This window comes from Ranitomeya imitator, chromosome 5 (assembly GCF_032444005.1).
Source record: "Ranitomeya imitator isolate aRanImi1 chromosome 5, aRanImi1.pri, whole genome shotgun sequence".
NCBI lineage: Eukaryota > Metazoa > Chordata > Amphibia > Anura > Dendrobatidae > Ranitomeya > Ranitomeya imitator.
In genome coordinates, this window is record NC_091286.1 from 701,787,379 (window position 1) to 701,801,313 (window position 13,935).

General features: G+C 50.7%; 1 protein-coding gene across 17 annotated transcripts in view; it reads left to right on the plus strand.

Moving 5' to 3' along the window:
* Window positions 1-10,036, plus strand: part of DTNB (dystrobrevin beta) — a 143,992-nt gene extending 133,956 nt beyond the window's left edge. For 6 of the 17 annotated variants that reach the window (XM_069728538.1, XM_069728526.1, XM_069728531.1 and 3 more), the window contains 4 exons: window positions 8,759-8,915; window positions 9,035-9,124; window positions 9,237-9,290; window positions 9,504-10,036. In XM_069728538.1, the coding sequence (XP_069584639.1) occupies window positions 8,759-8,915; window positions 9,035-9,124; window positions 9,237-9,290; window positions 9,504-9,508 (306 nt within the window). In that variant the 3' untranslated portion in view covers window positions 9,509-10,036. Of the gene's footprint in view, window positions 1-1,104; window positions 1,126-8,758; window positions 8,916-9,034; window positions 9,125-9,236; window positions 9,291-9,503 lie in introns of all 17 variants that reach the window. The other 11 variants (XM_069728536.1, XM_069728527.1, XM_069728532.1 and 8 more) reach the window with 7 other exon arrangements.
* Window positions 10,037-13,935: the final 3,899 nt, after the last annotated feature.

The window sequence follows — 13,935 nt, forward strand, 5'->3', positions numbered from 1 at the left end:
CCACACCAGATCCCCTTATTCTCCTGTCCTGTGATCTGCTCCACACCAGATCCCCTTATTCTCCTGTCCTGTGATCTGCTCCACACCGGATCCCCTTATTCTCCTGTCCTGTGATCTGCTCCACACCGGATCCCCTTATTCTCCTGTCATGTGATCTGCTCCACACCAGATCCCCTTATTATCCTGTCCTGTGATCCGCTTCACACCAGATCCCCTTATTCTCCTGTCCTGTGATCTGCTGCACTCCAGATCCCCTTATTCTCCTGTCCTATGATCTGCTCCTCACCAGATCCCCTTATTCTCCTGTCCTGTGATCTGCTCCACACCAGATCCCCTCATTCTCCTGCCCTGTGATCCACTCCACACCAGATCCCCTTATTCTCCTGTCCTGCGATCTGCTCCACACCAGATCCCCTTATTCTCCTGTCCTGTGATCCGCTCCACACCAGATCCCCTCCTTCTTCTGTCCTGTGATCTGCTCCACACCAGATCCCCTTATTCTCCTGTCCTGTGATCCGCTCCACACCAGATCCCCTCCTTCTTCTGTCCTGTGATCTGCTCCACACCAGATCTCCTTATTCTCCTGTCCTGTGATCTGCTCCACACCAGATCTCCTTATTCTCCTGTCCTGCGATCTGCTCCACACCAGATCTCCTTATTCTCCTGTCCTGTGATCCGCTCCACACCAGATCCCCTTATTCTCCTGTCCTGTGATCCGCTTCACACCAGATCCCCTTATTCTCCTGTCCTGTGATCTGCTGCACTCCAGATCCCCTTATTCTCCTGTCCTATGATCTGCTCCTCACCAGATCCCCTTATTCTCCTGTCCTGTGATCTGCTCCACACCAGATCCCCTCATTCTCCTGCCCTGTGATCCACTCCACACCAGATCCCCTTATTCTCCTGTCCTGTGATCCGCTCCACACCAGATCCCCTCCTTCTTCTGTCCTGTGATCTGCTCCACACCAGATCCCCTCCTTCTCCTGTCCTGTGATCCGCTCCACACCAGATCCCCTCATTCTCCTGTGACCTGCCCCCCATTGTTGTGCGGTGATCTGGTTTCGCCTCTGTGACACTGATTGTGTTTGTTCTTTGTTGCCGCAGGAGGAGGAGCAGAAGCCGGCAGTAAGTGACCGCATGCCCCGCGCCAGTGCTGCCGCCGGCTGTGCTCTGCACGTGACTGCACTGACACCCCGCATGCGCCGCAGCCCAGCACGCTTTATATCCTACTCCGGTCACATCCAAAGCCTCCTCCTCTCAGGTGCATTGTGGGAGCTGCAGCCAGCGTGCTGTACATTACAGGGTTACAGCAGGCAGCAGACGTACGAATGCAGCTCTGGATGTGACTAGAGCCTTTCTCCTAATCTCCAATAGTATGGCGCTGCCTGGCACTGCTAATGAGGGGCTCTGCTGCCCGGGGGCTGCTCTGCTGCCGGGGGGCTGCGCTGACCTTCCTCTGCCGTATTTGTGGGTGCAGTCTGGGGGCTGACGGCCAATATTGCAGCGAGAACCGGTCCTTACCTTGCGTCCCTACTTCTCAGCACGTCGGATTTTGCACCATTTTCACGTCAGTGCAGCCTGCAGTGTAAAGCATGGAGGTTTCCTCTCCAGTGCTCTTGGCTTTGCTCTGTGATCCAAGACATGGCCACAGCAACCAGAAAGAAAACCTCCATACTTTACCCTGCAGGCTGCATCCGCAGAATTGGAAAAATGCTGCACAATATCCTGCTTTATTTCCCCAAGAGAGAGACTAGCGGGATTTCCAGAGCACTGGGTGCCGGATTATAGGAATTGTCTAAGGCAGTGAATATATCGAGGGTCATATTTAGAAGCGCCTCCGTCCTGCCCCAATGACAAAGGAGCGTAACCCTCCATGCTTTACACTGCTGGCTCCACTCCCATGAACGGAGGAACAGACTTTAGGGCCCTTTTCAGATTTTATCCATCAATATAAGAAACGCCTCAGAGAAGACGAGGCCCCGGGAGCTGCGGAGGGGAGCGTGAGCGCGCCACGTGGCACCGGGGACACCTGGCAGGACGGGCCACCAACAGCTGCAACTGTGGAGGTGAAGGTGGATGTCCGGCCGGTGATCCGGGGACCTGCCGAAAGAATAATACCGTAAAACATCCGTCATCTGCAGGTCTTCACAGTGCCACCAGGTGGCGCTCCTCACATGTGATCTCATCCTGCAGTGCTGCACAGTTACAGGAGGAAACGTCCATTGTGGAGGCGGCTGTAATGAAGAGGAGCAGACGACTACAGCCGCAATGTTATATTGAGATGCCAGAGAGAGGAAGACTGCCCGATACTCCTCATACCATAGAGAGGAGGACTGCCCGGTCATCATTATACCATAGAGAGGAGGACTGCCCGGTCATCATTATACCATAGAGAGGAGGACTGCCCGATCATCCTCATACCACAGAGAGGAGGACTCCCCAGTCATCATTATACCATAGAGAGGAGGACTTCCCAGTCATCATCATAGCATAGAGAGGAGGATCCCCAGTCATCATTATACCATAGAGAGGAGGACTGCCCGATACTCCTCATACCATAGAGAGGAGGACTGCCCGGTCATCATCATACCATAGAGAGGAGGACTCCCCAGTCATCATTATACCATAGAGAGGAGGACTGCCCGATACTCCTCATACCATAGAGAGGAGGACTGCCCAGTCATCATCATACCATAGAGAGAAGGACTGCCCGGTCATCATCATACCATAGAGAGGAGGACTCGCCGGTCATCATCATACCATAGAGAGGAGGACCCCCAGTCATCATTATACCATGGAGAGGAGGGACTGCCCGGTCATCATTATAGCATAGAGAGGAGGACTGCCCGGTCATCATCATACCATAGAGAGGAGGACTCCCCGGTCGTTATCATCATACCATAGAGAGGAGGGCTCCCCGGTCATCATCATACCATAGAGAGGAGGACTCCCAGGTCATCATCATACCATAGAGAGAAGGACCCCCAGTCATCATTATACCATGGGGATGAGGGACTGCCCGGTCATCATTATACCATAGAGAGAAGGACTCCCCAGTCATCATTATACCATAGAGAGGAGGACTCCTCGATCATCATAATACCATAGAGAGGAGGACTCATCGATCATCATTATACCATAGAGAGGAGGACTCGTCGATCATCATTATACCATAGAGAGGAGGACTCATCGATCATCATTATACCATAGAGAGGAGGACTCCTCGATCATCATAATACCATAGAGAGGAGGACTCATCGATCATCATTATACCATAGAGAGGAGGACTCGTCGATCATCATTATACCATAGAGAGGAGGACTCCCTGGTCATCATTATGCTATAGACAGGAGGACCCCCCAGTCATCATCATATCATAGAGAGGAGGACTGCCTGATCATCATTATACTATATAGAGGAGGACTCCCTGGTAATCATTATTCCATAGAGAGGACTCCCCAGTCATCACTATACCATAGAGAGGAGGACTCCCCGGTCATCTTCATACTATAGAAAGAGGGACTCTCCCATCATCCTCATACCATAGAGAGGAGGACTCATCGATCATCCTTATACCGTACAGTGGAGGACTCCCCGGTCATCCTTCCTCCCCTCCTTATACCGTCCAGTGGAGGATCCCTCGGTCATCCTTCCTTCCCTCCATAAACCGTACAGTGGAGGACTCTCCAGTCATCCTTCCTTCCCTCCTTATACCGTACAGTGGAGGATCCCCCGGTCATCCTTCCTTCCCTCCATAAACCGTACAGTGGAGGACTCCCCGGTCATCCTTCCTTCCCTCCTTATACCGTACAGTGGAGGATCCCTCGGTCATCCTTCCTTCCCTCCATAAACCGTACAGTGAAGGACTCTCCGGTTATCCTTCCTTCCCTCCTTATACCGTACAGTGGAGGACCCCCGGTCATCCTTCCTTCCCTCCTTATACCGTACAGTGGAGGACCCTCCCCGGTCATCCTTCCTTCCATCCTTATACCGTACAGTGGAGGATCCCCGGTCATCCTTCCTTCCCTCCTTATACCGTACAGTGGAGGATCCCCGGTCATCCTTCCTTCCCTCCTTATACTGTACAGTGGAGGATCCCCCGGTCATCCTTCCTTCCCTCCTTATACCGTACAGTGGAGGACCCTCCCCGGTCATCCTTCCTTCCCTCCTTATACCGTACAGTGGAGGATCCCCGGTCATCCTTCCTTCCCTCCTTATACCGTACAGTGGAGGATCCCCGGTCATCCTTCCTTCCCTCCTTATACTGTACAGTGGAGGATCCCCCGGTCATCCTTCCTTCCCTCCTCATACCGTACAATGAAGTACTCTCCGGTTATCCTTCCTTCCCTCCTTATACCGTACAGTGGAGGACCCCTGGTCATCTTTCCTTCCCTCCTTATACCGTACAGTGGAGGACCCCCGGTCGTCCTTCCTTCCCTCCTCATACCGTACAGTGAAGGACCCCCGGTCATCTTTCCTTCCTTCCTCATACTGTACAGTGGAGGACCCCCGGTCATCTTTCCTTCCCTCGTTATACCGTACAGTGGAGGACCCCCAGTCATCTTTCCTTCCCTCCTTATACCGTACAGTGGAGGACCCCCGGTCATCCTTCCTTCCCTCCTCATACCGTACAGTGAAGGACCCCCGGTCATCTTTCCTTCGTTCCTCATACCGTACAGTGGAGGATCCCTCGGTCATCCTTCCTTCCCTCCTTATACAGTACAGTGGAGGACTCCCCGGTCATCCTTCCTTCCCTCCTTATACAGTACAGTGGAGGATCCCTCGGTCATCCTTCCTTCCCTCCTTATACAGTACAGTGGAGGACTCCCCGGTCATCCTTCCTTCCCTCCTTATACAGTACAGTGGAGGATCCCTCGGTCATCCTTCCTTCCCTCCTTATACAGTACAGAGGAGGATCCCTCGGTCATCCTTCCTTCCCTCCTTATACCGTACAGTGGAGGATCCCTCAGTCATCCTTCCTTCCTTCCTTATACAGTACAGTGGAGGATCCCCGGTCATCCTTCCTTCCCTCCTTATACCGTACAGTGGAGGACCCCCGGTCATCATTCCTTCCCTCCTTATACCATACAGTGGAGGACTCCCCGGTCATCCTTCCTTCCCTCCATAAACCGTACAGTGGAGGACTCCCCGGTCATCCTTCCTTCCCTCCTTATACCGTACAGTGGAGGACTCCCCGGTCATCCTTCCTTCCCTCCTTATACCGTACAGTGGAGGATCCCTCGGTCATCCTTCCTTCCCTCCATAAACCGTACAGTGAAGGACTCTCCGGTTATCCTTCCTTCCCTCCTTATACTGTACAGTGGAGGATCCCCCGGTTATCCTTCCTTCCCTCCTTATATCGTACAGTGGAGGATCCCCGGTCATCCTTCCTTCCCTCCTCATACTTTACAGTGAAGGACTCCCCGATCATCTTTCCTTCCCTCCATAAACCGTACAGTGAAGGACTCCCCGGTCATCTTTCCTTCCCTCCTTATACCGTACAGTGGAGGATCCCCCGGTCATCCTTCCTTCCCTCCTCATACTTTACAGTGAAGGACTCCCCGATCATCTTTCCTTCCCTCCATAAACCGTACAGTGAAGGACCCCCGGTCATTCTTCCTTCCCTCCTCATACCGTACAGTGGAGGACCCCCGGTCATCTTTCCTTCCCTCGTTATACCGTACAGTGGAGGACCCCCAGTCATCTTTCCTTCCCTCCTTATACCGTACAGTGGAGGACCCCCGGTCATCTTTCCTTCCTTTCTTATACCGTACAGTGGAGGACTCCCCGGTCATCCTTCCTTCCCTCCTCATACCGTACAGTGAAGGACCCCGGTTATCCTTCCCTCCTTATACCGTACAGTGGAGGATCCTCCGGTCATCCTTCCTTCCCTCCTCATACTTTACAGTGAAGGACTCCCCGGTCATCTTTCCTTCCCTCCTTATACCGTACAGTGGAGGATCCCCCGGTCATCCTTCCTTCCCTCCTCATACTTTACAGTGAAGGCCTCCCCGATCATCTTTCTTTCCCTCCTTATACCGTACAGTGGAGGATCCCCGGTCATCCTTCCTTCCCTCCTCATACTTTACAGTGAAGGACTCCCCGGTCATCTTTCCTTCCCTCCTTATACCGTACAGTGGAGGATCCCCCGGTCATCCTTCCTTCCCTCCTCATACTTTACAGTGAAGGACTCCCCGATCATCTTTCCTTCCCTCCATAAACCGTACAGTGAAGGACTCCCCGGTCATCTTTCCTTCCCTCCTCATACCGTACAGTGAAGGACCCCCGGTCATTCTGCCTTCCCTCCTCATACCGTACAGTGGAGGACCCCCGGTCATCTTTCCTTCCCTCGTTATACCGTACAGTGGAGGACCCCCAGTCATCTTTCCTTCCCTCCTTATACCGTACAGTGGAGGACCCCCGGTCATCCTTCCTTCCCTCCTCATACCGTACAGTGAAGGACCCCCGGTCATCTTTCCTTCGTTCCTCATACCGTACAGTGGAGGACCCCCGGTCATCTTTCCTTCCTTTCTTATACCATACAGTGGAGGACTCTCCGGTCATCCTTCCTTCCCTCCTCATACCGTACAGTGAAGGAGCCCCGGTCATCTTTCTTTCCTTCCTCATACCGTACAGTGGAGGACTCCCCGGTCATCCTTCCTTCCCTCCTTATACCGTACAGTGGAGGATCCCTCGGTCATCTTTCCTTCCCTCCTTATACCGTACAGTAGAGGACTCCCCAGTCATCCTTCCTTCCCTCATACCGTACAGTGGAGGACCCCCGGTCATCCTTCCTTCCCTCCTTATACCGTACAGTGGAGGATCCCTCGGTTATCTTTCCTTCCCTCCTTATACCGTACAGTGGAGGATCCCTCGGTTATCTTTCCTTCCCTCCTTATACCGTACAGTGGAGGACTCGCCGGTCATCCTTCCTTCTCTCCTCATACCGTACAGTGGAGGACTCCCCGGTCATCCTTCCCTCCCTCCTCATACCGTACAGTGGAGGACTCCCCGGTCATCCTTGTTACCTTCCTTAGATGCCATACTCATCCTCCGGTCTTGCTCTTGGATTCTCCGCCTGTTTGCTGGGAAGCCTTCCTGTATTTTCCTCTCCATCTGTGTGTTTGTTATTATCGGCTCGTGCTGTCATTATTATAGATCTGTTTGCTGTTCCCGCCATCTGTCTGTATCTCGAAGATCATATCATGTGTTCCTGTAGTCTGTGGGCCACCACACTCTCCTAGTCCTCACATGTCCTTCCTTACTCGTCACGGTTCACACCGTGCTGCCAACAATATATTACGGATCCCAACAATATGTCAGGGATCCCGGGGAGGATACCTTTATTGGCCCCACTACACCAATTTGTCACGAACCGGGGTTGTTTGGTTGCCCCTGGTTCCTTCTGAATGAGATTTATCTATATCGCACTTCCCAGTTCCGGTTTGGAACTTGCAGCTCTCTGGCGCCCCCTTTACCCTCAGATCAGATTGGGTACTGCATCTAGGGTAATTAGTCGCCAGAAAGGCTGCCTGCTATGTACTGAGTATTGGGCACACTGCAGCGAGGGCGATATAACTACTCCCACACAGGGTGGAACAATAATTATCAACGCCGCCGTCGCTACAAAGATTCCCAAACGCACAGAACAAAGTATGCTGCCACCAGCTCTGATTTCCTAAGGATCAACAGGTCCGGAGCCAACACAAATCAGTAGCGTAATTCACCTCAGAGGAAGGGACAATTCATTTATAGAGCAGGGAGAGACTTGCTAGTAAATTATATATTTTACTCCATAAAAAGGTAGGCAGTGTTTACAAAGTATAAAAAGATATTATAAAGAAGACAATTCATATGTACATTCCAATTACAAATAAAAAAGGATTAAAGTTCAGTAGAACACCTACAGATCGTTATGTCATGGTATCATCTTGGCTGGCCTGTGGCTTAGGAGGATAAAAACATCTAGATGAATAGCACATACGTAGAAAGCAGCAGGACTCTGGACACAAGACGCTGCTGAAATGCTGTCTCACTAAGATATTCTTAGCCCAAAACCCAAGCACTCCCCCTGTGGTGACATCACTTAGAAGCTGAAACCTCCTCTTTACTTATAGCTATGGTAACTATTTTTATGCATAACTTGCTGTGTGAACCTCGCTTAAGTACGACACCATGCTCATGATGCTCCCCAAGTCAGGGGCGTTCCTTTAAGTGTGAACACGGAGCAATTACCTGAACCGCTTACCGAGAAATCCGCACTTTGCACTTGTTGCGTCTAGCTGCTAGCGCTTTCAGTGGGTGATAGATCTACTGATGACATCCGGAATATATAATTGTTATCTCTCTAGCCCAAATTGGTGCCGCTATATATAACTTTAATCGAACAAAGAAACTCAGGGCTTTACACCAGTTCCAACTAGTATTAGATGGGAGGGGGGAATGAGTGGTTTTCACAAAGACTGGTATCTGCAGGTACAGCCATAAACTCTAGTGAGGGTTTTGAATTACACACATAGCACAGTGAGAAGAGTGGGGGTTGGAATTTCCCACAGCGGCTGTTCTCTGCTCTTGATTGTAGCAGAGCTCGGTGTGCGTGATAATACACAATCAGATACCTCATGTTCCTGACACTTGTGCATAGTTTTGGAGCTCTCGCGGACTCGCTCCTCTAGTATTGGTTCCTTACCCCCATGTAGCCCCTTCTCTGCACACCACATTGTAGTATCCATATGTCCCGTCGTCTTCTGTATTGTAGGCACAAGCGTCCGGCTCTCCTCGTTCTTCTCCAAGTCATGGTGCCAACCGCTCCATGCCTATGCCAGTGCGCTCCACGTCAGCCAGCTCCACCCCGACTCACGGACCTCAGGACTCCATAGCCGGGCTGGGAGATGTACAGGAAGCGTTTGCACATGGTGAGTGGCCGTATATGATGGGAAGTAGCCCAATAGACGGGGCTATGGGCAGCCGGCCGCTCGTGGCCACCACCACTGATCTGTAGCCACACTGCTGACTTGTGACATCCACTTCCCAGGTACCAGGAGAAATCTGCGCAGCGATTTGCTGGTGGCAGCTGATTCCATAACAAACACAATGTCTTCCCTGGTGAAGGAGCTGCACTCAGGTGAGTGGACGTCTCCCCGGAGAGTTCGGCCCCTGCTGTACATGTCCGTAGTGTACCCCCGGTGATCTTGAGTGCCCGTGACTGTACACATAAGTGCCTCCCTCCTTTATAGCTGAAGATGGAGCTAATGACGAAGAGGAGAAGATGGAGAATGGGAAGGATAGAGGTAACGGGGGTCTGTGTGACGGGGCCATAACATGACGGTCCACCCCACCTCCTGCATGTGAACCCCTCTCCCGTCTGTGGGTTCAGCGGCCCCCTGTCCCATCTGTTGGGTTCAGCGGCCCCCTCTCCCATCCATCGGCCTCGGCGGCCCCCTGTCATGTGCTGCAGACCTCATTGTATGTCATCTCTTCTGATTCTGTGTTTTTGGTTCCAGGATAAGTGACCGTCTCAGAAGATCGAGGTGATTGAAGTAAGTGTCGCCCCCGCAGCGAGGTTCCACCCTGGACGGTGCAGTAACTGCAGCTCTCTCCCTGTTGCAGGCACAGAGCGCTACCTATATCCATGTACTTTATGAAAACAGAAAGTCACGTTTTCACAGCCAGCGGAGACGTGACGGCGGAGCCCGGATGCTGCATGCTCGGCTGTACATACAACATGCGTGCACCGGGCCGGGCACCATCATGTCAGGCGCGGGCAGCAGAGCGTGTGTGCGTGTGTCTGCTGGTCGTGAGTGAAGAGGCTGAGACACTGTGACTGCACACGGCTGCAGCTCCCCAGCACGGGACACTGACCCCGGCCATCGCGTGTTCCACATGTGGAGCAAGCACGTGCGGAGGATCCTGTCATGTGGTGCGCCCTCCGCACAGAGGCGGTACATAGCTCCCCACAGAGGCGGCACATCGCTCCTCACAGAGGCGGTACATCTCATGTTCCAATGTTTACAGATAATAAATGCGTCTGTCTGTCTCTGGGCTCATATCTCTTATCATCCATCCGGCACACAGCATTGTATATGTAATGTCACCAATTGAAACCAGTCACGTGTTGTGAAGACATGGTGGGTCAGCGGGTGCGCTAGTCCGCTGGCTCGAGACCCCATGGACCAGGGCTCATCCCACCGAACTCCCGCTCTCCTTTTACCATGGGCATAATACTACTCAGACAACACAGGCTGAGGGTAAAACAGTGTAGCAATAATTTTATTAAACCACAAAACAGACAGATAACACATAGAACAGTCAAAGCAAATACCCAACATGATCACATTAGTGTGTCACCCTTCCGCTGACTCGCCGGGATAATGGCAGCTGTTACTTCAGAGCTTCCAGGGCTGACTACCCCATCTGTGCCATGCACAGAAAGAGGAAGTAACGTCAGGTGTAGGAAGACGACAGTCCATTCAGGTGCAAGGCCAGTTGACCGGTAGGTCACAACTTGACTTCTCCGAACATCTCCATGGATCCAGGTGGCCTGTGGGTCTCATTCCTTGCTTTTCCAAACGTATCCATGTGGCTCAGGTGACCGGTGGGTCCAAATCCTGACTACTCCAAACGTATCAATGGTTTAGTGATGGTTAATGGAGCAGATCTGTATTCTTTCAGCCGGACCGGGGTCCCCTAAGCTGGCATCAGGAAGAATGTCAAATCTGTGCCCTCGTGATGAAGCCATGATGTTCTGGCTGCTGTCCTGTAAAGTGTTCCTGGATGTGGTTTTTCTGGATCTCTAGATGTCTTGTTCCAGAGGCAAATCCCCTTTTTATAGTTCAGAACTCTTCTTCAAGCCATTATTCACAGGTAAAGGGGAAGGGGTGATGAGATTAACTCACATTTTTTTCATTATTTAACCCCTTAACGACCGCCGATATGCCTTTTAACGGTGGCAGTTAAGGGTATTTAAACCACAGCGCCGTTAATTAAGTTAATTAAGTGTATAGCGCTATTAAGTTAAAAGTGTATAGCGCTCCCCAGAGTCGGATTTTCTCTGGGGTCTTAGTTGCCGGGGGTAGGCAAGACTCCAGAGATCATTATTCGGGTTGGTTTTTACCGCAATTCTTCACCACCACCCCCTTCCCCCCCCCCGGGGTGCTATCGCCGGTAAACAACTGTTTACCGGCGGCCGCACTAAAAACGAGATTTCCCATTTAATTTCTCTGTCCTCCGGTGTGATCGCACATCATAGGACAGAGAAATGAGGTCCCCGATAGCCCCCCCCATACTCACTCGTCTCCCCCGATGCTCCTCGTGGCTCCCGATGGGCGCTGCCATCTTTTTCCGGGAACAAAATGGTGGGTGCATGCGCAGTGCACCTGGCACCCGGCAAATCTTTGGGATCTCGGCTGCCGGGGGTAGCCGAGACCCAAGAGAACATGATCGGGGTTGGTTTTTACCGACCCCTGTTTTGCGATCGCCAGTAATTAACCGTTTACCGGTGACTGTAAAAAGAAAAAAAAAGCGATGTGTCATTCTCTGTCCTCTGATGTGACATCAGAGGACAGAGAAATAGGGGGATCGGGGACCTTGTTATACTTACCGGTGTCCCTGGGTCCTGCTGCGTCCCCTCCTGGCCGCCGGCTTCTTCCTCCGGGAAGAAAATGGCGGGCGAATGCGCAGTGCGCCCACCGTGATGTGCCGGCCCGCAGAGGAAGATTCTTCCTCTTGTTTTATTTTGGTCACTGTGAGATCCTATCACAGTGACCAAAATAAAAAAAATAGTAAATAACCCCCCCCTTTATCGCCCCCTTAGTTAGGAAAAAATAATAAAGTATGTATTTCTATTTTCCAATTAGGGTTATGGTTGTGGCTAAAGTTAGGGTTGGGGCTAAAGTTAGGGTTAGGGTTGGTGCTAAAGTTAGGGTTGGGGCTAAAGTTAGAGTTAGGGTTGGTGCTAAAGTTAGGGTTGGGGTTTAAGTTAGGGTTGGGACTAAAGTTAAGGTTAGGGTTGGTGTTAGGGTTGACATTATGGTTACGTTTGGGATTAGGGTTAGGTTTGGGAAAGGGTTAAGGTTAGAGTTGGGATTAGGGTTAGGGTTGAGATTATGATTAGGGGTGTGTTAGGTTTAGGGATTTGGTTAGGGTTGGGATTAGGGTTAGGGGTGTTTTGGCGTTAAAATTGTGATTAGGGTTATGGTTAGGGTTAGTATTAGGGTTAGGGGTGTTTTGGGGTTAGGGTTGTGATTATGGTTAGGGTTTTGATTAGGATTATGGATTAGGTTTGGATTAGCATTATGGGTGTGTTGGGGTTACGGTTGGAGTTAGAATTGGGGGGTTTCCACTGTTTAGGTACATCAGGGGGTCTGCAAACGCGACAGCCAATTTTGCGCTGAAAAAGTCAAATGGTGCTCTCTCCCTTCTGAGCTCTGCCGTGCGCCTAAACAGTGGTTTACCCCCACATATGTGGTATCAACATACTCAGGACTAATTGGACAACAACTTTTGTGGTCCAGTTTCTCCTGTTACTCTTGTGAAAATAAAAACAAATAAGGGCTGAAAAATCATTTTTGTGGGAAAAAAAATTTTTTTTTATTTTCATGGCTCTGCGTCTAACTTCTGTGAAGCACTTGGGTGTTCAAAATGCTCACCACATATCTAGTTAAGTTCCTTGGGGGGTCTAATTTCCAAAATGGGGTCACTTGTGGGGGGTTTCTACTGTTTAGGCACACCAGGAGCTCTGAAAATGCAACATGACGCCCGCAGACCATTCTATCAACGTCTGCATTCCAAAACGGCGCGCCTTCCTTTCCGAGCTCTGCCATGCGCCCAAACAGTGGTCCTCCACCCACATATGGGGTATCAGCGTACTCAGCATAAATTGCACAATAAATTTTGGGGTCCAATTTCTTCTGTTACCCTTGTGAAAGTAAAAATCTGGGGGGAAAAAGATCATTTTTGCGGAAAAAATTATTTTTTTATTTTCATGGCTCTACATTATAAACTTCTGTGAAGCACTTGGGTGTTCAAAATGCTCACCACATATCTAGTTAAGTTCCTTGGGGGGTCTAATTTCCAAAATGGGGTCACTTGTGGGGGGTTTCTACTGTTTAGGCACACCAGGGGCTCTGAAAATGCAACATGACGCCCGCAGACCATTCCATCAAAGTCTGCATTTTAAAACAGAACTCCTTCCCTTCCGAGCCCCGATGTGTGCCCAAACAGTGGTTCCCCCACACATATGGGGTATGACGTACTCAGGATAAATTGCGCAACAACTTTTCGGTCTAATTTCTCTTGTTACCCTTGTGAAAATAAAAATTTTGGGGTGAAAAGATCATTTTTGTAGAAAAAATGTGATTTTTTTATTTTCACGGCTCTATGTTATAAACTTCTGTGGAGCACCTGAGGGTTTAAAGTGCTCACCACACATCTAGACAAGTTCCTTAAAGGGTCTAGTTTCCAAAATGGTGTCATTTGTAGGGGGTTTCTACTGTTTAGGCACATCAGGGGCTCTCCAAACGCGACATGGCGTCGGATCTCAATTCCAGCCAATTCTGCATTGAAAAAAGTCAAACGGCGCTCCTTCACTTCCAAGCTCTGCCATGCGCCCAAACAGTGGTTTACCCCCGCATATTGGGTATCAGCGTACTCAGGACAAATTGCACAACTTTTGGGGTCTAATTTCTCCTGCTACCCTCGTGAAAATAAGAATTTGTGGGCGAAAAGATAATTTTTGTGTTAAAAATGCGACATTGTTTATCTTCACGGCTCTACGTTATAACGGCTCTACGTTATAAACTTCTGTGAAGCACTTGGGGGTTCAAAGTGCTCACCACACAAGTAGATAAGTTCCTTAAGGGGTCTAGTTTCCAAAATGGTGTCACTTGTGGCGGTTTCCACTGTTTAGGCACATCAGGGGCTCTCCAAATGAGACAT